General features: G+C 40.5%; 1 protein-coding gene across 1 annotated transcript; it reads left to right on the top strand.

Moving 5' to 3' along the window:
* Nucleotides 1-222: 222 nt before the first annotated feature.
* On the top strand, nucleotides 223-27981 carry LOC121282190 (mitochondrial fission factor-like). The gene is made up of 8 exons (XM_041195762.1): nucleotides 223-294; nucleotides 3932-4144; nucleotides 13124-13281; nucleotides 15886-15974; nucleotides 18369-18524; nucleotides 22135-22206; nucleotides 25093-25171; nucleotides 25568-27981. Exons 2-8 carry the CDS (start codon nucleotides 3937-3939, stop codon nucleotides 25697-25699), a joined length of 894 nt encoding a protein of 297 aa, XP_041051696.1. The 5' UTR covers nucleotides 223-294; nucleotides 3932-3936; the 3' UTR covers nucleotides 25700-27981.

Here is a 27981-nt window from a genome sequence, read left to right as displayed (position 1 = left end):
GCGCAAACTCGCGGCTAAACGCAAACATCGAATGGCTGCGGCGTGAAGTTCAAGCCGCCCGATGCCAGACTAAACGTCAAACTTTAAAAACTCAACCACTAGACCACGCGCCCTGCACCTCACGGTCATGTTACCAGATTCTCCTGAGGGCGTGGCCTACTCCTGGAGGGCGGGGCTTCTTGGCATCCACGTGGGCACGCCAGGGCCAATCGGATCGCCACAAGTGTGTGACGTCAGAGTCCAGGAATGGGACTGATGAAGCGGTGTTTGTGAAGCACTTGGGAGGTTGGAGAGGTGAGTAATGTGGGGCCTAGGATAACAGGAAATGGTCTATGACTCGAGAGGTTCTGCACGTATAATGGTTACTCACTCCTAAGGAGCCATTGCTAAGCTTGAGGATGGCTGGGAATAGGGGCTTAAGTTATTCCCTGGTACTCAGCCTATGTGGCGTCAAACGACTGACTAACTTGAATTATCATTGAGGCTCCGAGAGCAACAGGTACTGCGTCCAACTGAGGGAGGTTGAAGTTTCATCAACAGGACTTGGGAGACCTCGAACTTTGTAGAGTGTGGTTTGGGCCTGGAACCTTTTCACCAGTTATATCAATCAATTGCAAATGCACCTGACAGGATGGATTTTGCACTAACAAATGGCGCTGCCCTTCCCAGAAGAGACTGATCAACGTGTGCCTCATGGAACATTTATTGTGGCTGCTGTTCTGAGGCGATGTTTTTTTTTGCAAAAATATACTTTATTCATAAATCTTCAGAAACATTTCGAACATTTTAAATCACCATTACAAAAATACAAACAGGTTCAACTTTTACAAACTGAAACACAAGGTGTATCAGAAAAAAACAATGAATATTTCAATCATTGGCAGACATACATTTTAATCTGTACAGACTGAGGGGCTCTTTACAGTTCCCAGCCCCCCAGTGCACTGTGGCAGAAAGGTCTTAGGCAGCGACCCTTCCCCATTGCGCCTTTGCGGCGGCTGCCCCAAGCTTAACTGTGTCCCTCAGCACGTAGTCCTGGACCTTGGAAAGTGCTAGTCTGCTACACTCGGTCGGGGACAACTCTTTGCGCTGGAAAACCAACAAGTTTCGGACAGACCAAAGAGCGTCTTTCACCGAGTTGATGATCCTCCAGCTGCAGTTGATGTTTGTCTCGGTGTGTGTCCCTGGGAACAGACCGTAGAGCACAGAGTCCTCTGTCACAGAACTGCTCGGGATGAACCTCGACAGCAACCACTGCATCCCTCTCCAGACCTTCTTTGCAAAGACACAATCTACAAGGAGGTGAACAACAGTCTCTTCCCCACCACAGCCTCCTCGAGGGCAACGTGCAGAGGGGGTGAGACTCCTGACGTGTAGGAAGGATCTTACAGGGAGGGCCTTTCTCACCACCAGCCAAGCTACATCTTGGTGTTTGTTGGAAAGTTCTGGTGATGAGGCATTCTGCCAAATTACTTTGTTCTGAGGCGATGTTAAGTTAAAGGGAAATGAGATTGTCTTCTCGGGGGTTGGTGGGGAGGATGAGAGTCTTGCACTATCCTCTCCAGACCTGAGTTAAATATAAAGTTATATTGTCATTTGATTACTCAAAGTGGAAACTTCTTGGCAGTGATGCAGGCCACAATATAATGGGAGTCTGAGAGATCAGGTTGTACAGTACAAATTGATCTGCAATTTATGTCAGTTCTATATATTTTTCAGATACCATTGAAAATGCTTTGGACTCTATCAGAGAGGTTGGATTGATGTGGTGCCTCTGGCTTTGTCTCAGGCATTCTCTGTGCACTTTCAAAAAGGCTTCCTCTGCTGTAACTTCTTGTACTGTTTTAAAATTCAGCTGGAAAGAGTGGTGTAAAAATAAATGTATATTAATGGACAAATAAATGCTGGGTGGTAGTACCAATGGAGTTTTGTTTTTTACATTTTTTTTTGCAGTTTTACTTTAGAAAGTTACAAAGGAGCTGCATGAAATTTAGTTTCCATTAAAACTGCTTGACGATACCATCCACTAAAGGGAGGAGGAGTGGTCAAAGGTATGGAGACAGATCCTCAATATTACTATTTGCAGAAAAAATGTGTGAAAATCAACTCTAGAACATACCTTGCATGTACTATACTCACACAAGTTCCACAATTTTTTTTCCCTTAGTACCAAATGACCATTTTGGGAAAGTCGCCAGAAAGGCACTCTCCTATACATATTCTTGATATACACCTGCTTCAACCATTTTGGATAGCAGTTCTGGAGACCACGACCTTATAATCCCAGAGGTCCTAATGGAATGTTTACTGGGCCTGCCAGCTGAGGGTGAGAGCCCCCTGTAATCAGCAGGTTACTAGCTACCTGGAGCTATATCTTCCTGTTGCCCATGCAGCCTTCTCCAGAATGCTTGCCTGAAGCACATGTATGATAGTGACATTTGGTCAGTGCTTGTGCTTGTGTTTGAAGACTTGCTCAGCACAAAGAGCCCACAGCCCACCAAGGCACCCCACAACTGACCCAGATGGGTGTGAGCATGAATAGGCATGGATTCCATCCTCGGAGGATCTCTAGCAATTAAAACTAAAACCAGCTGCCTCAGATCCCTGACTTTCAATGCCCCCATGCCAAGAAATCTGCTTGTACTAATGCTTCTGCAATCAAAAGGTAAACAATATATATAGGCAAATGTACAATGGCTTCTTATCAGCATACATATGTGCATTTTTTAAAAAATGATCAATATAAAACAGTTGGAAGAAAGGGAGCTGGCAGCTGGCTGTTACTCTATTCTTGATTCTGTTGATTAAACCACCATGCAATAATGTGCTTGATGTCAAACATCTACCTCAACTGAGTGAATAGGCTAGAGATCTGCTCTCAGGCTTCCATCAATAAGCTTTCATTAACTGGCTGTAATTCAATTGCATGAGAATGGCCATTCAGTTTTGTCTTCATGTACAGGAAAGGCACTTACCAGCCACTCGCCCCTTCCCAATCAGGATAGTTGAAATCACAGACAAGAATTTACATTCTGTGAATGTGTTTGGACATCATTCCACCTTGCACACCTTTGATTTGATGGGATTGCCTCAATTATTATGGCTGTGTGATAAGAGATCTGATTAGTCAAGACTTGTTAGAACATTATGTATCTACCATAATTGGAAATGTAGCTTGCTGTTAAAATTTTTCTATAAGAATAACATGAATTAAGTGAAAAGACATCTCCCGAAAGGTGTATTTACATTAGTGATTTTGCTTTGCATGACTCAATAGTCTGAAACAAGAATCAAAGCCAACCTGTCACCAGGTTAAAGTGGAGTGAGAGACCTTAGAAGGGCCTAATCCATATTTACTACAAAAAATTGAATAAAGTTACAGTGCAAATGCAGCTGTAGGATTTCTGTATATCTAGGCACAGATCCCTATTGAGGCCATCAGTCACTGAATAAAATTAGGTGATTTTAAGAAAATTCTATAGTAATTTGCCAAAAATATTACCAATCATTGAAACAAAAAAATGTCTCTGTATCACGGTACCAGAAATTGCTAGCATGTTAACCACATCCTTTATAATATAGCACACTCAAAATATGAAACAAACCTTGTGGCAAAAAATCAGTACCAATTTTTCTCCAATTTGACTACTAAAATTAAAGAAATATTAGTTATTCAGGGATTGGGTTTGGGAATTTAATTACGTGCTTAAAAGTCCTCTACCAGTGTTGGTGTAAAATGGTTGTTTGGGCTATGTGTAAGAATGATTGATAAACAGACCAAATCTTCCTCATTCACTGTTTGATGGCCACTGTTTTATGCTTGTCACTTGTTCAACCTGATGAGGATTTGCAATTAAGTATTAGTGATGGTTATTGATTATTTATCACTATTTATTCCATTTGAAAAATAAAATTTATTTTGGTCCTTCAGTTGCCATGACAGAACCAGCATTTGCAGCACCTTCTGATTTGATAGATTCCGGTCCAGCGCCTTGTGACCTAGGTTTCATGGAGGTTATCGGTCAGAAAATGAGAATTCCTAATAGACTAAAAGTGACTGAGGAGCAAGGGGATGAAGAAAAAGTAGAAGATATTCAGCAATCAGCACTGCAGATGCAGATTCCTGAAAGAATATCGATGGGAGGTAAATTAACTTAACATCAATAAACCACAGTCAGGGATATAAGTTTCTATATTTATACTCATGTATTGAACCAGGTCTTTATATCATTTAGCTGGAGAAGCCTATTATAATGAAAGTAAAATTAATTACTTTACATACAATGAAGAGCACTACATACAATGAAGAGCACAGAAAAAGCCTATTAAGCCCAACCAGTCCTTTTTATGTTCCAAATGAGCCTCTTCATAATTCTCTTATCTAGCCCTACTAGCACAGCCTATTCCTTTCTCCCTCATGTATTTATCTAGCTTCCTCTTCAATGTATCTATGCTATTTGTCTCAACTACTCATTGTGGTAGTGAGGCCCACCTGAATACATATGAGTTTTTAGTGCCCCACTGGCAATGACTTTATTTAATAGGATTTAAAAAAGAAAATATTCTTGAGATGCGGGCAATGAGCAAGACTGTATTTATTGTCTGTTCTAGTTGCCCTGAAACTGTACTGGTAGACTTCTGTTTGAAACACTGTGGTCCTTGTAATGATGGTGCTCACACAATGGCATTAACTCCAAATAAAAACAGAAAATACTGGAAAAACTCAGCAGGTCTGACAGCATCTGTGGAGAGATGCATCTGCAGTATTTTGCTTTGATCTAGGCATTAGCTTCAGGTTGTTAAGCCAGTACTGATGAAGGAACACCAATACTTGTCCAAATTAGTATTGTGAGAGACGGGGGGGTGGGGGGGGGGAAAGATGCTGTTGAAGAAACCTTGGTGACATTGTTGTAGTGCATTCTGTAAACAGCGAATACTGTATCTATCATCAGTTGTGGTAGAGGAGGTGGATATTGAGTTTGGTGGTAGTGATGCTGATGAAATACAAACTGCTTTGTCCTAGATGTTAGCAATCCTCTCAAGTGTTGAGACAATACCCATCTAGGCAAATGATGAGAATTTCATCACACTCCTGATTGAACCTTGGGGTTCCCAAACTGTGGGTCGAGACCACCAAAAAGGTCGCAGTGGTCACATTTGGGGTTGTGCACTGCCCACACAGTGAGGTAGAAAAGGCTCTGGCTTGACAGCCCTGCACCCACTGGATTAATGATGCCAAACAGCAAGGGGCAGAGTGTGAGCCCAAAGCACCCTTTAAGCTGTGAGACTACTTTTAGCTGTGAATGTAAACAGGCCCAGGATGTTTGTATGCTGCACAGAGAGAGGCCAGAAAACGTAACTTGGTCACTGTCTGCAGGAAAAAAGTAGGAGGTCATGTGGCTAGCCGAGCCAGGAAGGTGAGTGGCGGCTTCAAAATTTTTTGCTCCTGTCGTGCAGGCTCCTTACACCAGGATAGCGACTCTGCTTCACAGACATCGGCAAGTACACGAGAAAGGGGAGAGGGGCTGCTGAGTGAGTGTGTGTTTGGTGGGGGAAAGAGGGGTGTTGAGAAGAGGGGCTGCTATGTGTGTGAGTTGGGGGAGCGAGGGTTGGGAAGAAGTGATGCTGTGTGCGTGCGTGTGTGTGTGCGCGCGCTGTAGTTAGGAAGAGGGGCTCTTGAGCAAGCGGAGGGAGAGGGGTTGAGAAGCAGGGCTGGTGTGGAGGAGTGGGGTGTGAAAGGCTGATTATAATGTATGTGTGGAGGACTGGTAGGGGGAGAGGGGATTCATTGAGTCTTCTGTCATCGAGGAAAATGGAGAATTTGCCTGAAACCTGAATGAGCACATAAAATAATAACAATTTTACAAAGTGCTTTAAAAACTCATTTTCGTATTTATTATATGTTGACCTATAATACACAAACTTTAATAATTATATACTGTATGTTACTATGCTGCGTTATTGCTTTTTGTTTTTGCTGGGGTTTGGGGTCACAATTTTCAAGTGTTAAAATGGGATCACATTGGAAAATAATTTGGGAAGCACTGGCTTGGGAGCTTTGAGAATCGTGGGCTGTGCTACTTGTCAGATTATCAAGCCTCTGCCATGGTCTTGTAGCCAAGGTTTCAATATGATCTTTCCAGTTGTAACCTTTTGGCAATGGTAACTTCCAAAATGTTGATAGTTGGAGACTTGGTGTTGGTGGTACCAGGAAAGGTTGGGATGGTGGCTGGGCTTTTTCATATTGGAGATTGTTGTGTATAATTTGGAACTTATGCAGCACAAATATTACCTTGTACTTGACAGCGGAAGCCTGGATATTATTGTGAATGGCGTTATGACACAGCAGTTGGTAAAGGCAGTTATTTTAAATCCCAGAGGGAAACTTTAAACAATTGTCATAACCTATATTTTCAAGTGGTATGTTTAAGATGCAGCTCTAAATTCAGGAATACCAGTTCTTGAGAAGTTTTTATATCAAACTACATGAGACATTTATTAATTTATACAAGTTAAACATATACACATGGCTACAAGTTATTGCTATCATAACTTGTTAACAAATTCCCAAACTAATTTCCACTAAGGCAACAACAACCCATAAGTTTGTAAGGTGAAAAGGCTATGCCTGGTGTCTGCTTAAGCAGATGCCAGGTAAAGCATTTTCACCGTACAAATTCAAAATGAAGTTCCATTCACTTTGCTTTCTTTGCAGACAGTTGTGGGCTTACAGCTGCTTTGATGTTACATGCCTTTGCTCTGCACACACAAAACTGCTTTCTGTTACACCCAGCACTTCTTTTTGAATGTAATTTCTTATTGTATCACCAGGCCCTTTGAACTCCTTTCATAGTACAAATTTTATTAATAATATAAACATTGCTTGGTCTCTTCTAGCTAGGTGCAAGATTTCACTCCCCTTCTTGAATGCTCTATTCAACAAAATGCAAATGTGCCTCTACCTCCATTTCCACCTCAAAACTACTATACAGCAAAGCACCCAGATTAGCTGGCTTTAATCCAATTAACACATACACAGACGCACCCACAGACTAAACCTCTATTTAAAAAAATAATTTCCAATAATATTACATACATTAATAGCTTCATGACAATGGACCTAAACTCGGTGGACTTCTGAATTTATTATATTCGGCAGGTCATCTATGATGCTGGAAATGGGAAGGGGAAGATACAAAAGCCAAGATTTTGTGGTCAGTGGTGAATGGGCACTAGCACATATTAAAATTACTTGCAAACTTTCTGCGTCCTTTTGCACTGGAAGTTACGGTGATTAGAAATCCAAAGCTGTGTGGCACCCTCTACAGAGGATCTGGGATCAGATTAAACACAGCAAGCAATTGTGTCTTTCCTAGCCAATCAGATTGAAAAATCCTTACTGGCTCAAAGCAGAGTCTGAACAGGAAGCAGAAGTTAGAATATTTAATTCAATGTTAAATTGTGTACAGGAAGTAGAGAGAGAGGGAAAGAAAGATGAAATTGAGAAACAAAGAGAAAAATGAAACAAAAAAAAAATGTTTTCTTAAATTTTAAAAATTTCCCAGCAATAGTTAAAGTCTGAAGGAATGAGCCTTCATGCCTGTATAAGTAATTTTTAGTGCCAGTGTGATTGTTATGAATAATTAAGACCTACCTTTTTTTGGCATGTTTAATGGGTACCTATTGCATCCCAACTTCATGCTGTTTCATGTGTTTCAATGCTGAGTCTCTTGGGGTGATACTATTGTAACAAGTTTTTGGAGGGGCAGGGCAACTCGGACAACAGCTTCCTGAATTCCACGTTCAAATGTGCATTTTTAGTAGCCAGAAGTTGCTGTCCAATTTACTCTAGCAATGTTGAGCCTTAATGCTACTTTTATCACAAAATCTGGGCCACCACAATATAAATTTATAATAGCAGCATTTTATGCTTTTCAAACAAAGTTATTACCAAAAACATTAACAAAGATTTAGCAGTCACTACGGAACTTTTATTTGGCCCTTGGTTTTTGAAATTATTTCCCCTATTCTTTTCAATGTTGGGTGTCAGTCATGGCTCAGTGGTAGCACTCTTGCCTCCGAGTCAGAAGACTTGGACACATACTACTGGCTGACACACCTGTGCAGTCCTGAGGGAGTGCTGCACTGGCAGAGGTGTCGTACTTCAGCTGAGACATTAAACCCGAGGCCTTGTCTGCCCCCTCAGGAGGGCATAAAAGATTCTAAGGCACTACTTCAAAAAAGAGGAGGGAAGCTCTCCCCAGTGATGTGGCCAATATTTATCCCTCAACCAATACCTAAAAACATATTTGGTCATTATCATCTTAATGGATGTAGGATCTTGCAGTGCACAGATTGGCTGCTGTGATTCCAACTCTACAACTGTGACTATACTTCAAAAGCAGTTCACTAGCTGTAAAGTACTTTGGGATGTCCTGAGGTTGTGAAGGCACGATATCAATGCAAATCTTCTAAGGCTCCAAAGTCCTACCCTGCAATGTTGCTGTGATATCAGTGGCCGTCATTATCATTTCACCTCTGGAACTCAGCTCTTTTGTTCATGTTTGGACAACATCCAGTTCTGGATAAGCAGAAATTTCCACCAACTAAATATTTGGAAGACTGAAGCCATTGTCTTCTGTCCCTGCCACAAACTCAGTTCCTTAGTTACTGACTCCATCCCTCTCCCTGGCAATTGAGGCTGAACCAGACCGTTTGCAATCTTGGTTTCGTACTTGACTCCGAGATGAGCTTTTGATCACACATCCACGGCATCACTAATACCATCTATTCCCACCTCTGAAATATCACCTGACTTTGCCCCTGCCTTAGCTTATCTATTTGTTCAATTAGACCATTTGTTCTAGAAGCTACTAACAGAAGTCCCAAGAAAAAAATAATCCTCATTGTCATGGAATCTCACACCCAATTTTAAGGGCATAATAATCACGCAACCAGGAGACTCGCAGATTGAAACTCATTATGCCTGCAGAGTTGTTTACAAACCCATCTCACACCTGGGACTGTCCAGATCCATTTCAAAAGGGGGCAATGGACCTCATTTGCATCTTGATAAGCTTACCCATCTAGCAGAGTTAAGTGTCTACCTAGACAGTGGCTTCCTGACGAACCTCATATGGATGGCAACTCTTTCAAAAGCTAATGGTTAGGACATTATCAGCTCTGAAATTGAAGCCTGTTCCAGACACTAGATAAAAATCTCTTTTGAAATCAGTGTGGAGAGAAAAGTTCACATGACTCGAGTGACCATTTTGAAATCTCGATATTACTTTGAGATCTGAGAAATCCTCAGTCTGCTGTTTAACATCCAACTGTTGAACACCTAGGAGCACGACTCTAGGCTGCACAACAGCCTGCTCCTCAAAGCCTGTGTTTGCTAGAAGATTTCTTACCATTGCCTGAAGAACTGACCCAGTCTGCATGTACCAGCTTCACCTTGTAGGGTATCAGCATCAACTGTAAAGAGAACAGTACAACTCCAATCTTCAGCCAGCTGAACTTGAGCTTCTACGTGAAAGAGCTCCTCATTGGACTCTGATAATTACGTGAATTAATATTCATTTCTGTGGTTCTTTTGATGTTACCATAGATGTAAAACTTTACTTTTCTATTCTATTCCACCCACCCACCCCTCCCCCAAAACCACCACCTTAGTGTGTGTGTGTGTGTGTGTGTGTGTGTGTGTGTGTGTGTGTAATCATAATTGCTGCAAGTTACTATTAAACTAAGAGTTTGGGAAAACGCACCACTGCCTATTTTAAAAATAATTCGGCTTATGGACGATTGGTGAGAGGAAGGAAGTTCAGTTTGTCTTTCTTTCCTGTCTGTAACACTGCAAAGACCCCCTCACTCATAACTTAGAACTAGTGCCAAAATTGGGAGAGCTGTCCTGCAGATTTGTCAAGCAACAGACTGATGTAGTCATGCTCATCGAATCATAACCTGCAGAAAATGTTTGAGACTCCTCCATTGTCATCCTTCAGTATGCCCTGTTTCACTAGTAGGATAGATGTACCAGAGGTGTTGGCACAGTGGTATACAGTCAGGAGGACATGACCCAGGGAGTCCTCAACATTGACTCCATACCCTAAGTAGCCTTACGGCATCAGGTCAAATATGGGCAAGGAAACCTGCTCCTGTTGATAGCTAACTACTGCCTGCCCTCAGCTGATGGATCAGTGCTTCTTATTGAACACCACTTGGAAGAAGCACTGAGGGTAGCTAGCATACAGGAAGTACTCTGGGTTGGGTTGCAATGTCCATCAATAAGAGTAGCTTCGTAGCATCACTATTGACTGAACTGGCTAAGTCCTAATTAGATTAGGATTAGATTTGTGGCAGGGTGAGAGAATCGAGGCATGGGAAAAACTGCCCGAACCTGTCCTTACCAATTTACCTGTTGCAGATGCATCTTTTTCATGACTGTATTGATAGAAGTGACCACCTGAAGATACCCTCCATCTTGTTGGATGGCACCACCACCATGCCAAATGGGATAAATTCAGAACAGATCTAGCAGCTCAAAACAGGGCATGCACGAGGTGCTTTTCCATAGCCTCATAGTCCAGCATATCCCACACTTTGCCATTACATTCAATCTTGGTTCAATGAGGAGAGCAGGAGAGCATGACAGGAGCAGCACCTGGAATACCTAAAAATGAGAAGTCAACCTGGCGAAGCTACAACACATGCATACTAATCAGTAGAAACAGCATACAATAGACAGAGCAAAGCAATCCCAGAACCAACAGATCAGATCAAAGCTCTGCTGTCTTGCCACATCCAGTCATTGTCCAGGTGGTGGATGTGGACAGTTAAACAAAGGGGGAAGGACGCACCACAAACATCCCCATCCTCAATGATGGCGGAACCCAGCAAAAGACAAAACTTAAATATTTGCAGCCATCTTTGGCCAGAAGTGCTGAGTGGATGATCCAGTATTACAGTTGCCAGTCTTCAGCCAATTAGATTCATTCCATGTGACATAAAAAAAAAGTTGAAGGTTTTGAATACAACAATGACTATGACAACATCCTGGCTGTAGTACTGAAGACTTGTGCTTCAAAACTAGCCATGTCCCTAACCAAGCTGTTCCAGTACAGCTACAATGACAGCATCTACCTAACAGTATGGAACATTACCCAGGTATAACTGGTCCACAAAATGCAGGACAAATGCAATCTGGCCAATTACCATCCCATCAGTTTCAATCATCAGCAAAGTGATGGAAGGTGTCATTGACAATGCTAGCAAGCGATACTTACTCAGCAATAACTGCTCTTCAATACTCATTTTGATTTCCGCCAGGGCAGCTCAGTCCAAGCATGAACAAAAGAGTTGAATTCCAGAGGTGAATGACTGCCCTTGACATCAAGGTAGCATTTAACCAAATATGGCATCAAGGAGCCTTAGACAAATTGAAGTGAATGAGAATCAGGGAAAACTTTGGTCACATACAAAGGAAGATGGTTGGAGGCCAATCATCTCAGTCCCAAAACATCAGTTGCCTAGAGTAGTGTCCTAGGTCCAATCATCTTCATCAATGACCTTCCCATAAGGTCAGAAGTGGGGATGTTCACTGATAATTGCATAGGGTTGAGTACCATTCTCAACTCCTTAGATACTGAAGGAGTCTGTGTCCATATGCAGCATGACCTGGACAACATTCAGGTTTGGGCTGATAAGTGGCAAGTAACATTCGCACCAAACAAGTACCAGACAATAGCCATCTCCAATACGAAAGATTCTAACCATCTCCCTTTGACATTCAACAACATTAGTCACTGAATTTTCCACCATCACCCTTCTGGGGATTATCATTGACCAGAAACTGAACTGGACTAGCCACATAAATACTGATGCTACAAGAGCAGGTCAGAGGCTGGGAATTCTGCAGCACATACCTCCTGACTCCCCAAAGCCTCTCCACCATCTTCAAAGCACAAGCCTGAAGTGTGATGGAATACTCTCCACTTGCCTGGATGACTGCATCTCCAACAACACTCAAGCTCGACACCATCCAAGATAAAGCAGCCTGCTTGATTAGCACCCCATGTATTATCTTAAACATTCACTCGCTCCACCACCACTGTGTACCATCTACAAGGTACGCTGCAGCAACTTGCCATGACTTCTTCCACAGCACCTTCCAAACCTACACCTTCTACCATTTAGAGTAACAAGGGCAGCAGGCACATGGGAGCACCACCACCTGCCAGTTTCATCTTGACTTAGAACTATATCGCTGTTCTGCTGTAGGTCAAAATCCTGCTACTGTCTCCATCCACCACTGTGGGTGTACTTACACGTTATAGGCTGCAATGGTTTAAGAAGGCAGCTCATTAGAATCTTCTCAAGGGCAACTAGGGATGGACAATAAATATTGGTCTTGCCAGCCATGCCTCACTTCCTAATCTTCTGCACGTCTCCATTTTGCTTTCCTCCTTTAAGAAGCTCCTGAAGACCTAGATCTTTGCCCAAGCTATCCTGATATCGCCTTTTGTGATTCAGTATCAAATTTTGTTTTATTGTGCTTCTGTGAAGCACCTTGAAATGTTTTATTACATTAAAGGCATTTTATAAATACAAATTGTTGTAGTTGAAATATGACAAACTCAAATTTCTTATATTTGGATAGAAATCTTTATAAGTTGCAGAAGATAAATGGTGTATAAAAAATGTTGGTTTATGAAGTTTTAATTGTTTTCATTGAAAATTCTCAAATCTCGGTGCAGTTTGTTGTATGTCATTAAAATGCTGTTTATAACAATCGCAACCTTTTGCTACATGACTTACACAGTATTATTCTGCTGCTAAGATGCAACTGGTCTGTTCCTTTAAGATTACAATCTCAAACTGTGGTAAATTTTGAAGTCAGTTAGAGGTTTATTGCTGTTTAAGGTAAGTTTACAGATTGGTAGATGCTTGAAAATGTTCCTCTCTGTTAAAACGAACTAGTGTGAAGTGACTGCCTTGTTTAATACTTTTGATGTAAGACTTTTTAATATATAGCTAAGTGAATACTAATAGGCAAGAGCAATAATTTTGTTTCAAATGAGAGAATTTGTTAATTGGGTTTAAAGGAATGCACTTCTCTCTTTAGAAACAGAAATGCAGGATATTGGTGCAAGACCATACTTATATGGTTGGTTCCACAATAACCCATCAATAACAGATCCTCCACCACTCAGCATCTCTCCTAACTTAATGTTTGGACCAGCCCATGCTTTGAGTGTGGACCGATCCGAGAGTCCACTGCAGGTATGTTAACATAACAGTGTGTCCTTTCATTAATTATAGATGTATATGTAGCTAGATGTGTTGACTTTTTAATGCTCTTCCCTTGTCCTTCCAACTCCCCCGCTGGCGGGAAGGATTTTATAAATAGAAAGAAGAGTATGCATTTTTATAGTGCCTTTCATAAGCTCATGATATCTCAAAGTGCTTTATAGTTAATGAAATATTTTGGAAATGTACTTACTGTTGAAATGTAGGGAAACATTGCAGCAATTTTCACAGCAAAGTTTGACAAGCAACAGACAATTGAACAGATAGTCTGTATGAGTAGTGATGATTGAGGGATCAGAATTGGCTACGATAACAGAAGAATTCCTCTGCTCCTGTTTGAATAGTACCATTGGATCTTTTATGTTCACCTAGGATGGGGTCTTGTTTTAATACCTCTGAAAGATAGTACCTGCAACAGTGTAGCATTCCTTTAGTACTGCACTGGAGTATCAACCTAGATTATGTGCTCAAATTTGTGGAGTGGAGCCTGAACTCATGACCTTTTGACTCTGAGAAGTAGGCACTGCTATTGAGCTAGGGTTGCCAGTCTTTTGAACTTGATTGGATAAGATTAACCAGTCCTTGGGTGTAAGGTATTCATTGGAGTCCTGAAGTGGGAGGGAGAAGAAAGAATATTCTGTGAATTCCCCATAGTCTAGCATGTGTTGTCTGAAGGAAATTATGTGGTGGCCAATGACCTACAAAGAGTAGAAAATAGTGCAATGTTCAAGAGCTATTCTTCTAAATTAAATCTAGAGATATTCATGTATGGTCTACCTTTTGGAAAAAGTACTTTTGTCAGGAAAATGTATATTTAACTTTTAAAAATTAATAACTTGAACTTATTTTGTAGATATCGGCTTTATAAAAAATTGATTCACAGGAGCTGGGTGTCATTGGCAAGGCTGGATATTTATTGCCTATTGCTGGTTACCCTGATAAGGTGGTGGAATTCCTACTCTTGAATTGAATTCACCCCAGCAAAAAGCAAACACTCAGTATTATATGACTTGGAAAAATTTATTAATTTTGCTTCCAATCTCCACCCCTCCATCATTTTCACGTGGTCCATCTCTGACACTTGCCTTCCCTTCCTTGACCTCGCTGTCTCAAACTCTGGTGATAAACTGTCCACCAATATCCATTACAAGCCTACCGACTCCCACAGCTACCTTGACTACAGCTCCTCACACCCCGCTTCCTGTAAGGACTCCATCCCATTCTCTCAGTTCCTTCGCCTCCTTTGCATCTGTTCCGATGATGCTACCTTCAAAAATAGTTCCTCTGACATGTCCTCCTCCTTCCTTAACCGGGGTTTTCCACCCACGGTCGTTGACAGGGCCCTCAACCATGTCTGGCCCATCTCCCGCGCATCCGCCCTCACGCCTTCTCCTCCCTCCCAAAAACATGATAGGGTCCCCCTTGTCCTCACTTATCACCCCACCAGCCTCCGCATTCAAAGGATCATCCTCCGCCATTTCTGCCAACTCCAGCATGATGCCACCACCAAACACATCTTCCCTTCACCCCCACTGTCGGCATTCCGTAGGGATCGTTCCCTCCGGGACACCCTGGTCCACTCCTCCATCACCCCCTATTCCTCAACCCCCACCTATGGCACCACCCCATGCCCACGCAAAAGATGCAACACCTGCCCCTTCACTTCCTCTCTCCTCACCGTCCAAGGGCCCAAACACTCCTTTCAAGTGAAGCAACATTTCACTTGCATTCCCCCAACTTAGTCTACTGCATTCGTTGCTCCCAATGCGGTCTCCTCTACATTGGAGAGACCAAACGTAAACTGGGCAACCGCTTTGCAGAACACCTGCGGTCTGTCCGCAAGAATGACCCAAACCTCCCTATCGCTTGCCATTTCAACACTCCACCCTGCTCTCTTGCCCACATGTCTGTCCTTGGCTTGCTGCATTGTTCCAGTGAAGCCCAACGCAAACTGGAGGAACAACACCTCATCTTCCGAGTAGGCACTTTACAGCCTTCCGGACTGAATATTGAATTCAACAACTTTAGGTCTTGAGCTCCCTCCTCCATCCCCACCCCCTTTCTGTTTCTTCCCCCTTCCTTTTGTTTTTTTCCAATAAATTATATAGATTTTTCTTTTTCCCACCTATTTCCATTATTTTTAAATCTTTTATGCTCCCCCCACCCCCACTAGAGCGATACTTTGAGTGCCCTACCATCCATTCTTAATTAGCACATTCGTTTAGATAATATCACCAACTTCGACACCTATGTGTTCTTTTGTTCTGTTGTCTGTGACATCTTTTGATGCTTCTATTACTGCTTGTTTGTCCCTACAACCACACCACCCCCCTCCACTTCTCTCCCCCCACCCAACCCAACCCCCCCCCCCATTAAACCAGCTTATATTTCACCCCTTCCCTGGATTCACTCAAGTTCTGTCGAAGGGTCATGAGGACTCGAAACGTCAACTCTTTTCTTCTCCGCCGATGCTGCCAGACCTGCTGAGTTTTTCCAGGTAATTCCAATTTTGTTTTGGATTTCCAGCATCCGCAGTTTTTTGTTTTTAACTCAGTATTATATGTTGTTTTGTCACAGATGGCTACCTCCCAACATTCTAGTAGATCACGAACATTAAGTGAGAATGAAATTTGTCTTTCGAGTGTGTCCAGGCGGCAGAGGAATTTGTAAGTATGAAATGTTGACCTTGTCTGTTTGTTGTGATGTCATGCAGCCAGATCTGCACCACTACATTAATGATGAAATATAACATGCTCAGAGACTGGAATGGAGGGTAGTCTAATATGGAAAGTAAAATTTGATAACTTTTCTGAAACCAGTGAGTTTATAATTTTTAGCACTCAACTAATGGAGAAGGCTTCAGGTGGGTTATGATACTTTAATCACAAGTGGAATAAACTTTATCAGACTGTTCTTCAGTATATACTTCTTTAATATTACAGGTAGATTGAATGTGATAGTAGCTTAACACATAATCATTTTATATCAGGGGTTGTACCTCAGGCCTGTTTCAGTCAAAAAGTACAGATTTCTTGTATTGCAAAATAGCAATATTTTAATAGTTCAGTCAGTGGTAGCAACAATGGTAAGTACATATGAGTCCAAAAGGATGGTTGGTGTGGGATTTCAAAATGTTACGTTCAAGAACTGTTCTTTTGCATTTGAATTTAGCAATATTGATAGAGTGTAGTGAGATGAAACCAGCTCAGAATGCCAAAAATATCCCCTTCTGCATCAAAGGCAATCCTTCCTTTTATTAACACAAAACAGTTACTACAAAATTAACTTTACAGGTAAACAATAAGATCTAGCCACAATTTTTGAACATAATGTGTTTTGTCATTGAGAATTCCACTAATTCAAGACCCAAAGATACTCCATGGTTTTGGATATAAAGAAAAGACAGTTAGAAGTCTTTTGAGGCACCAATAAGTTTGTAATTTCAGTATCTGTCACTAGATTACCTGTTGGCCAATCTCAATCTTCCCTTTCTTTAAATGTGCTGATGATCATCTAATCCTGCCTTGATAATGTCTCTTATTCCTCTGGCAGCTCATTGTTTTTACAGCAGTGTGGAGCATGCAGCCTTCTCCATAACTGCTGCTTTATGCCTCACTGCTAAATCCTATAAATAATGTCTCTTTTAATATTTTTTTATTACAGGGAGGTGATGGCATAGTGGTATTGTGACTAACTAGTATTCCAGAGATCCAGGGTAATGTTCTGGGGTTTTCAAACATGGGTTTGAATCCCACTATGGCAGATGATAAAATTTGAATTCAGTAAAAGTATGGTGATTTGCCAATTGTTGTAAAAACCCACCTGATTCACTAATGTCCTTTAGGGAAGGAATTCTGCATGTGACTCCAGACCCACAACAATGTGATCAACCAACAATTTAGTTGACTCTTAAATGCTCTCTGACTAAGGGCAGTTGGGGATGGGCAATAAATGCAGCGACGCCTGGATCCCATGAACAAATAAAAAAATTGCCGTATCTAACATTGTAACTATGGAGCATTAACTTCCAAGCAACTGCTGTTTTGCAACAGATATGTACAATGTATGCACTGGCAAGTCAGTATTGTGGTGTTAAGTGTAAAAAGAATGATTTGCATTTATGACCAATAGACATCTTTTTCACGACCACTGGATGTCTCAAAGTGCTTTACAGCTGATGAAGTATTTTATAAATATAGTCACTGTTGTAATATAGGAAACGCAACAGCCAGTTTACATACAGCAAGTTCTCACAAACAGCCATGTGATAATGACCAGATTTTTTTTTGTGCTTAATTGAGGGATAACTACCACGCACCTCTTTAAAATGGTGCCATGGGATCTTTTGAAGCCATCTGAGAGGGCCTCGGTTTAACATCTTACCTGAAAGCCGGCACCTGCAACAGGGCAGCGCGTTCTCAGTACTGTGCTGGAGTGTCAGCCTTGATTTTTGTGCTCACGTCCTGGAGTTGGATGCACACCCAGAATCTTATGACTCTGAGGAGAGAGTGCTGCCTATAGTTGATTGGTGCACCTTCCTTTGCCATTCATGGTAACCTCTCAGTTTCAGGAACAATTTAATTGTTGACAGTTTTGTTAATAAATATATAAACTTAACAACAAAAGTGTGTTCTCCTGAATGTTGATGAAACATGCATATAGCTTTTTCCTTAATGCATCAATGAGAAATGTTGTAAATATACTACAATCCACAATTAATTCTAACAGATGTCAATTCTTTTTAAAGTTGTTAAGTTAACTGCAGAACAACTATTTTCTCTGAGAACAAACTTTTTCAATCCATTCCTAAAGCCACAAAATCAAAGCAAACAGAAAAATTGATGACTGAACTATTTGAATGTCCTTTTCCTATTCCTAGCATTTGTTTTTAAATATGTGCCAACATATTTTATACAATTTATATCTGAAATGTTTTGGTATATCCCTCAATGTAATAATTTATAGCAAATTACTTGAACTATATATGGGGAATATGAACTATATCCCTGTACTATTCAATAATTTGCTTTAACAATGCTATGCTTCTATCCATTCTGTAGGATTGATCACTCCAGTGGTCCAAAACATCCCTTCCCTTCACCTGGACCTGGCCAGACATCCTTTTCAGTTCCTAATGTGTGCAATGTGTTAATTTATGTTGGACACAAACTGTCAAGATACTTAGTGGAAACAGTCAATCAGAAAATGTGGAGAAGGTGACTGGAATTGGCATGTGTAACATCAAAAATGTATTTGTCCTGCTTTTTTTCTCAAGCTATGCAGGAGGTGCATCACTTTGAAGCTTGTTTGATGTTAACAGTTTTCCAATAATTATGCATTTGATTTACGCTTTGCCATCAACACTTGTCTGACTAATGAAACACCTTTCAGTCAAGAAAGCGCTCTGACTGTTTACAAGTGCTTTGTTTGGCAAAAATTAACCATACTCCTGTTGTTGGATATTGATCTCTGTCATGATCCTTTTTTTTAAGTATATGAGAATTTGTGAGGAGATTTGTCTTTCTGAGCACTATAAGATTTGGAACACGATTCTACTTTTATGCCAATTTTCAGCATTAAATACCCCTAACTAAGTACTACATGAGCCAGATGCCCACCTGATCTTCCTGTACATTAGTAGGTCAAAACTACTACTCACACCAGCCATCCTTAAAAGCTTTGGATTAGCATACTGTGATTTTTGTGTATGTTAAAACTTATAGACATCAACAGCACTGACATACTGTGAGATATAACATGACTTAGAATGGCAATTGTATGATTCAGAAATGGTCAATCTCACAAATTGAAATAAGTTCTGTTAGACATGGAGAGGTTCAGGATGTTGCAAATTAAATTTTTTGGTGTAGAGGTTAAAATATTTCTTCCTTTTTGGTGGAGGAAAGGAATGTAGTGTAAACAGGACAAAGCAGCCCACTTGATTGACACCCCATCCACCACCTTAAACATTCACTCCTTCCACCACTAACACACAGTGGCAGTGTATACCATCTACAAGATGCACTGCAGCAACTCACCATTGCTTCTTCAACCGCATCTTTCAAACCCATGACCTCTATCATTTTGAAGGACAAGGGCAGCAGATGCATGGGAACGCCAGCATCTGCAAGTTCTGCTCCAAGTCACACACCATCCAGACTTATTCCTTCACTGTCACTGGGTCAAAATCCTTAAACTCCCTTCTTAACAGCACTGTGGGTGTACCTACACCAAGTAGACTGCAGCAGTTTAAGAAGGCAGCTCACCATTTTCTCAAGGGCAACTACGATGGGTAATAAATGCTGGCCTAGACAGTGATGCCCACATCCAGTGAACGAATAAATAAAAAACACTATGGTGCCTTTCTAGTATAGCTTAATATAATCCATCTTTTACACTGATTTCAATCAGCAGGAAATTGAGAAAGGCAGGAATTTGAAGACAATGGAGGAGGTTTTAACTAATTCAAAACTCACCCATAGAGTTAAAATAGGATCCACTGTTAGCAAACCATCTGGTTGAGGATGCTAACATAATGAGCGGCATGCACCATACACTGGAACTGCTTAAACCAGCAATGCATTTTGAACCCTTTATTTACTGCAGTTACTATTGTGGAAATTGGTGAAAGAACTAACCCTTCTGCATGTCTAATGTAGAACTTGCTGTCTGTTAACTGTGCCTGTTAACTTTGTTGTGCTTGTAATGGTTTGCCAGTACATGTTTTTAGGTTGCAACCTCTTGTAAATTTTTAGTGAGAGTTTTTTTTTATCTGGTTTTCAGACGGATGATCAATTTTTGAAATATTTTGTGAATATTCTGAAAAGAAAGAAATATTTGGATTGCCTTGAGTGATATAAAACATGACATATTCTATTTGTGATCTGATTTTTGCATGTGATAACACAAATAGTTGGAGTCGTACCTAGCACAAAGGAAAATGGTTGTGGTTGTTGGTGGTCAGTCCTCTCAGCTCCAGGACATCACTGCACAAGTTCCTCAGGGTAGTGTCCTCGGCTCAACCATCTTCAGCTGCTTCATCAATGACCTTCCTTCCATCATAAGATCAGAAGTGGGGATGTTCGCTGATGATTGCACAATGTTCAGCACCATTCATGACTCCTCAGACACTGAAGCAGTCCATGTCCAAATGCAGCAAGACCTGGTCAATATCGAAGCTTGGGCTGACAAGTGCCAAGTAACATTCGCGCCACACAAGTATCAGGCAATGACCATTCCCAACAAGAGAGAACCCAACCATCACCCCTTGATAGTCAGTGGCATTACCATCACTGAATCACCCACTATCAACATCCTAGGGGCTACCATTGACCAGAAGCTGAACTGGACTAGCCATATTAAATACTGTGGCTACAAGAGCAGGTCAGAGGCTAGGAATCATGCAACAAGTAACTCACCTCCTGACTCCCCAAAGCCTGTCCATCTACAAGGCACAAGTCAGGAGTGTGATGGAATACTCCCCACTTGCCTGGATGAGTGCAGCTCTCACAACGCTCGAAGCCGGATACCATCCGGGACCAAGCAGTTCGCTTGATTGGCACCTCTTCCATAAACGTTCACTTCCTCCACCACCGACGCAGAGTAGCAGCAGTGTGCACCATCTATAAGGTGCACTGCAGGAATTCACCAAGGCTCCTTAGACAGCACCTTCCAAACCCACGGCCACTACCTTTTAGAAGGACATGGGCAGCAGATAGATGGGCACACCACCACCTGGAAGTTCCCCTCCACATCACTCACCATCCTTACTTGGAAATATATTGTCATTCTTTCACTGTCGCTGGGTCAAAATCCTGGAACTCCCTGTGGTGTACCTACACTACATGGACTGCAGTGGTTCAAGAAGGCAACTCACCACCACCTTCTCAAGGGCAACTAGGGATGGGCAATAAATACTGCCCCAGCCAGCAAAGCCCACATCCCGAGAATGAATTTAAAAAGAAATGGGTATGACATTGTTGAACTCCTGACATTCTGCTGAGATTTAGATATCATATTTCTTAGGGGTCTAGATTTTGAGAAGATGATGGAAGTACCTTTGCAAGAATAGCTATTTGGAAGGTCTATTATTTCTAGGTAACTCTTATGCACTCCCTGGCATTCAGTTATGAGCTACATTGGTAGAGCAAAACGGTCTCTGCATCCTTCCTGTGGAGAAACCAGAAATGTTGAAGACATGTTCTCAGTTAAAAAGTACTGTTTCCATTTTAATTTGTCTGTAATGATAGAAAGGACCATGGAGAGCAAGATTTGAACCTGTACACAATCTGGTGACACATACACATTTAGTACTTTGTGCCAAATATAGACTGCTCTGAGTAAGATCATCTGTTGCTCTCAGTACTGATACTCAATAAACATTGAGCAGAGTACCTTTTACCTTGAGCTTCACATTCTTAGCTTTTTTTTTACTGTATAGCATGTGATGGGACTGTCAGTACTTGTATAGCAGTGATATCAGTGATAATAGAGGTAGTGTGGTGGTGTCAGTAATTTCCTACATGGGTTATACACGTGCATGCAGGAGAAAGTGTTAGGGTGGACAAATCAGGGGCTGAGTACCCTTTTCCCTCTGCAGGCTTATTTACCTTAAAGGCAATGCAACATTGGTAGATGTCAAGGAAGCTGACTTGCCACACTTTTACCTGGGAAATTGTGTGCTCACAGAAGATTCTGTAAGATGAAGCAGGAGAAAAAACGAATAAGGAAGAATGTCTAAATTCCACAGGAGCTTTGTGATATTTAAATTGTTGTGACTCAACCTGGTATTTCTGTGGTCAATTCAATTTATTTTTCCACTTTAAGGAGTCGGTTCCATAACCAGTCCCTTTCTGGCAGCCTGTATTCGGATGGGACCAATCAAGCAAGGAATCAAAGGTGACTGTCATTCATGTTTACTTTCTTGAAGCACTTGCATTTGCATTTACATGCTGTTGTGTTAGTTTCATTTTTACTTTCTCTAACTTTTATACCCTGCTTTAAATACTTTGTTTGAAATGACTGAAAAAACTCAGAGTGTATATAGTGCTAGCTGTTAATTTGCAACTCTGTCACAATGAAGTGCATGCTGTAGATGTAAGTGAAATGTAATTGGGGAAAGGTTGGGGCATTCTTTTTAAGTATATATAAGGACCAGTTCCCACCTGTGGGAGGGGAAGGAAAAGGAAGTCTGGGTTTTGTGAATAAACCTATGTTAAGGAAAAATTGGCTCCAGATTCCTCCTTAGTGAATTAGCAATGAATTACAACAGTTGCATCTACCACTGCATCCAGCTGCCAGCTTCCATTCAAATCAATAAGGTTGCTCTGGGATACTTGTATGCTAACCTCAAAATGTATCATGAGTGGTTGAAGAAGGAAATAAAAATGTAAATCTGCACCTGCTTGAGAGCAAAAGTAAGCTGTAAAGATAAGGATATTTATGCATGAGACAAAATAGGAGGAGACTTGTACAGAAAATATTTTCTTGCTCCTTTTCCCCTTTCTGGATTTTTCTTTGTCCTCTGTTGTTATTCTTTGTTCTTGTTTACAATTTTCCTGCAGGCTTGCTACACTTTGCCTCCATCCTATTTCAGCTCTGCAACTGAACTCATCTCTCATTTCTTTCAATCCTTGACTAATTTGAGTCCTTGGCCACGTCATAAATGCAGAGGTTTCAACCATTATGCCCTTGTACTCTGGAGTACTTTCCCAGAAGTCCTCTGCCTTGTTAACTGTTTCCCTCCTCAAAACCTATTTTGACCAAGCTTTTAGCCCTCTCAGTTAACTTTCCTCCCTGCACCCTGAAGTACCTTAACATCTTTCACGACGTTTACATGTTATATAACTATAAGTTGTATTGATAAAAGTTCCCAATCAGTATGAAGCTGTTGCCAGCAAGTACCTTAGTATTTGTTTGTGCATTTCAAGGGCAACAAGCCCTGTACCTGTAACAAATGGATTTGGTTTGTTTCTTGTTACAAACCGACCTAAATCTCAACATCTTATTACAAGCCTTTGGTGTGTCAGTTTTGTGGCCACTTGCGAACAGTCGCTGCAATGTGTTTGGGAAATGCTCTGCTGATGTGATTTCTTGTATCGAGGAAAATCCAGAACACTGACAGATGACCCTCCTCTATTCAGATAGATTCTGCTACAAGTGGAAGAGATAATAAAGTACACTCAGGTGATAGAAATAGAGGTCACTAGGCTGTGATCTGCCTAGATTTAGCATCCTTTGTATACAATAGTACAAAGCCTTTGAAGAATGCTCAACTGTATATTTGTCCCAGGGAGAAGGAAGACCTGTTTATCAAATGTTCAGCTATCTTTTAGTTCCTCGGGAGTAAATGAAATGTGATTTGATGGGTCTTTTTTGTTCATTCATGGGATGTGGGTGTCACTGACTAGGCCAGCACTTATTGCCCATCCCCAATTACCCTTGAGCCAGGTGGTGGTGAGCTGCCTTCTTGAACTGCCTCAGCCCAGTTCCACTGCAGGAAGTGTTTTGCACTAGATAAGCTTGATTAATTTTGAGCAATATCTGTTTACAGTTTATGTCTTCATTGTATTGGGATAACTTTTTAAAAGAAAACTATATATAGCACTTTTTGCGTTCTTTGAGATATCACAAAGCCCTTCTGAGGATATTAGTAACCTTTGAAATATGTTACTGCTAGTTTGGTATTCCTGTATCTCAGTGGAATTTCAAAAGTGAAGAATGCTTATGCAACACGTCAATAACAATTTGTATGTTCCTAAATTCCTTAAACTCTTAGAGCAGTTTCCAAGGATTAGAAGGTAGTAAAGATAATCCCGCTGTTTAAGAAAGGAGGAAGAGAGAAAAACAAAATTAGAGGCTAGTTAGCCTAATTAAGTCATAGGCAAAATGCTGGAATTTATGATTAGGAATGTGGTAACAGGCAGTTCCAAAATCATAATATGATTAAGTGGAGCCAATATTTATGATTTATCAAAGGAAAATTGTGTTTGACAAATCTGTTAAGAGTTTTTTGAGGATGTAATTAGTAGGATGGGTAAGGGGGAACTGGTGGATGTAATATATTTGGATTTTCAAAAGCATTCAATAAGGTGTCACACAAGGTTATTACAGAAAATTTAAACTAATGGGATTGGGGGTAGTAATATGTTGGCAGAAATTGAGTATTAGTCATTGGACAGAAAGAGGAGAGTTGGAATAAACAGGTTGGCAGGCTGTAACTAGTGATGTACCGCAAGGATCAATACCTGCGTTTCAGCTTTTTGCAACCTACGTTAATGACTTAGATGAGGGGGCTGAGTGTTACATATTCAAGATTGCTGCCCCACAAAGTTAGGTGGGAAAGTAAACGATGAGGAGGATGCAAAGAAGCTGCAGGGAATATAAATAAATTGGGTGAGTGGGCATGAACATGGCAGATGGAATACCATGCAGTGAACTGTGAAGTTATCCACTTTGGGGGAAAAAATTAAAAAGCAGAATACTTTTTGAATGGTGAGAGGCTGGGAAATGTTTACCATTTAGAGGGACCTGAGTGTCCTTGTACATGAATCGCAGAAAGTTAGCATGCAGTTACAGCAAACAATTAGGAAGACTAATGGTATATTAGCTTTTGTTACAAAGGGGCTTGAGTATGAGTAAAGACATCTTACTGCCATTGTACATGGAATTGTTGAGGGCAGACATGGAGGACTGTGTAAAGGCTTGGCCTTCTTACCTAAGAGTGCTTTTATAAAACCAGTACTGGAGATAAACAAAGTTTATATTTGCCATTTAATTTTTCAGCATGACCCATGAGTACACAATACCCGAGGGAGCCCTTGAAAATTTCAGCGTAATGGAAATTGTAACACTCCGGCGTCAGGTAAGAATTTTTGACCAGCAACATTTACATGTGTAAGTGTGGTAGTGCAGTGAATGTACTGCTGCAAGAACAGAACTTTTCTGGGCTTGGAATTCAGTTATATTTTCAGAGCAGTGTGTATCGTTACCTGGAAAAGCTTAGTGTCTTCAGTTACACAGTATGAAGTATAGTTGTTGGGCACTTGATTCTAACTCTTACACCTCAAAGTGCTAAATAAAAGAAAACCTTACTTTAACATTACATTGTCCTCCCTGCAGATGTCTCAGTCTATAGAGGTGCATTTTCTATCTGATTTAAATCCTTGAGAGAAAAAAAACATTCAGTAGATGTTCTAGTTTTTGTTTTGGCATTGAGCTCCTTCATTGCACAATAGGGTCTGACCTTTCTCTCTTGCAGTTGAACAAGTTGAATCGGCGCCTACAATTATTGGAACAGGAGAGTCGGGACCATGCTCGAAAGGAATTTGTCCTCTATTCCATCATCATTGCAGCTTGTTTTGTGAACAGTTGGCTCTGGCTAAGGAAATAAATTTGTTCTAACTGCACATGTAGAGTTGGAAAAGTGCAACAATCTGACAAGAGTGAGACCACCTTCCAAATGCAGACTGGCAGGCATTATTTTTTTGTGAAGCAATCTGTATCATTACTGAAATACAAGGGAATGATGTCCTTTAGAACAGTTTGCTAACATCATTTTAATAGCACTGTGATGTGAGTTTGGGAGAACTTATATTGTAAGTGTTACAGTGTAATGCATTCAAAACCTAATTGATTACTTTAAGACTAACTTAAGTTTTTTCTTTAATTTACACCACATGGGAAATCCTAAGAGACTGCTAATCCAAACTCTACTGCAATTATAGGGATTTTGAAGAATTTTATCCACAAACATTTGAGTTAAGTTGATGAACCAGCAAGTTCGAAAAAAGATAGCTTCTGGTGGTAAGCAAGATTCCTTCCATGCTTTTTCCCCTCACTAGCAACAGCCTATGCTATTTGTTTATAGGATGTGAGCATCACTGGTAAGGCCTGCATTTATTGCCCATCTCTAATTGCCCTTGAGAATTTGTACAGACATGTTAAGATTTGACTGTCCTTTTTATTTCTCCCTTCCTTTTCAATGGAAATGTGCCTGGTTTCTGCTTGATATCTCCTCAAAATGATTCAAGTACATGTGTTACATTTGTCAGTAGAAAGTCACAGGCAAGTGTGATATAATCATGTTATACCTGAATTGCTATTCCAGATGTCACATCTCTTTATTTTGGAACTGTAGTAGCAGGGAGTTATATGCCTGCCCTGTGGTTGAGGATGACACATTGCATGCAAATACCAAAGTTGCATATTAACTTAATGTGATATTTTATTAATCCATTTGAAGATATCTGGTCCAATACTCACTTGTATTCTTGCTTTGTCAGCAGATATATTTTAAATAATATACTTTTAGTCTACATACTGCATGAGATATATTTTAAATAATATACTTTTACTCTACATACTGCATGAGACACAACCATCTAATGTGCTGTAGCCAGAAAAATCAAAATTCTCAGTAACCCAGGGCTGCTATTTGGATTTCTGAGTTTAAAATATTAGAAACAGAATGCTACCCTTTTATTATGATAAGAAAAGACTGATTTTTAAATTAATATGTGCTTGATAATTGTAGTTTAAAATCTGTGTTGAAGAATAGAAACATTAAAAGCAGTGTGCTTGAGAGACATTATAAATGCAGTATGCTGTTGAATTAAAGCTGTTTCCATTGATAGTGAATTGTGCACGATGTAACAGTATGAGAATCAAGTCATCTAGTTGGACAGCTTAAATGTGCATATTTAGTCAACAGTCAGTACCTAAAAGTGTAACTCTATGCTAGGATAGTAGGTCTAGCAGGATTTCAGTTTGAAATAGGAGAAGCTTCTCTTCCGATAGACAGTACATAGTGCAATGTTAAAGTGAGTCCTACAAATTGGGAGATGTGAGCTGATGTTGGCCAAAGAACAATTTGGGACAGATCGAAACAATTCCAATGTAATGCAATAGAGAAAGATCCTGGTGACAAGTGTTCACCCTAAGGCTATGTATTGTGAGTAATGAATAGGTCAAGATAAGGCAAGCTAATTGAGGATTTTTTTTGAATAAATGAATGCCTATTCCTGTATATGCTCCAAATATAAACAAACAATTTCCTTTTATCCTAAACTGATGGGAGTTGTTGGTCCCTCTGTCAGTGCAATGGCAGTTGGCCATTCCTCCGAGTTCAAACCTCAAGGTTTTTTTTAACTTAACTCTACTAAACCACCCAAGTCTTGATAATCTAAATACAGGTCTGTATTACCTGGTATTTTTATATTTTTCCCCTTCTTAAAAACAAATGTATTTTTAAAAATGTAAACAATGCTTATAATATTCTCTTCCAGTGCAATGGCAGAGTGAGAATTTTTCATGAAGGAATCTATCCTTTCAATTCCATTTAAAAATGAGATTTTTAAAAAAAAAACCTGGATTTAAGTACATGTTTAAAATCCGAGAGAAGGTAAGCGGAAACCTAAAAGCTGTGTGTCTGTAGGACAGTATAAACACCATGAGATGTGTATGTTGTGAAGTCAAATCTGTGTGCAGGAATACTGAATTGTGTAGTGATTTAACAGATTAGCAGTTGTATTAGAATCTGGCCATCCTGTTGACTGCTTCATTTTGCACTTTATGGAATGGAAATGAACATTGAAATCTGTTACTGTCGTGTCTACATGTATTTATGTATATAATATTTAAATATATACCCGGTATAGGCTCTCACACCTGAAA

The sequence above is a fragment of the Carcharodon carcharias genome, chromosome 9, assembly GCF_017639515.1.
Source record: "Carcharodon carcharias isolate sCarCar2 chromosome 9, sCarCar2.pri, whole genome shotgun sequence".
Classification (NCBI taxonomy): domain Eukaryota; kingdom Metazoa; phylum Chordata; class Chondrichthyes; order Lamniformes; family Lamnidae; genus Carcharodon; species Carcharodon carcharias.
The sequence above is the reverse complement of the archived record's forward strand: the minus strand, read 5'-3'. Positions and strand labels throughout refer to the sequence as shown.

Bases quoted from the DNA above. Each gene is read 5' to 3' on its own strand.
- LOC121282190 (XM_041195762.1), top strand. From the start codon at position 3,937: ATGACAGAACCAGCATTTGCAGCACCTTCTGATTTGATAGATTCCGGT. The intron at 15,975-18,368 runs GTAAGTATGAAA...TCCATTCTGTAG, and splicing joins TCCAGGCGGCAGAGGAATTT to GATTGATCACTCCAGTGGTC. The intron at 18,525-22,134 runs GTGACTGGAATT...TTCCACTTTAAG, and splicing joins AATCAGAAAATGTGGAGAAG to GAGTCGGTTCCATAACCAGT.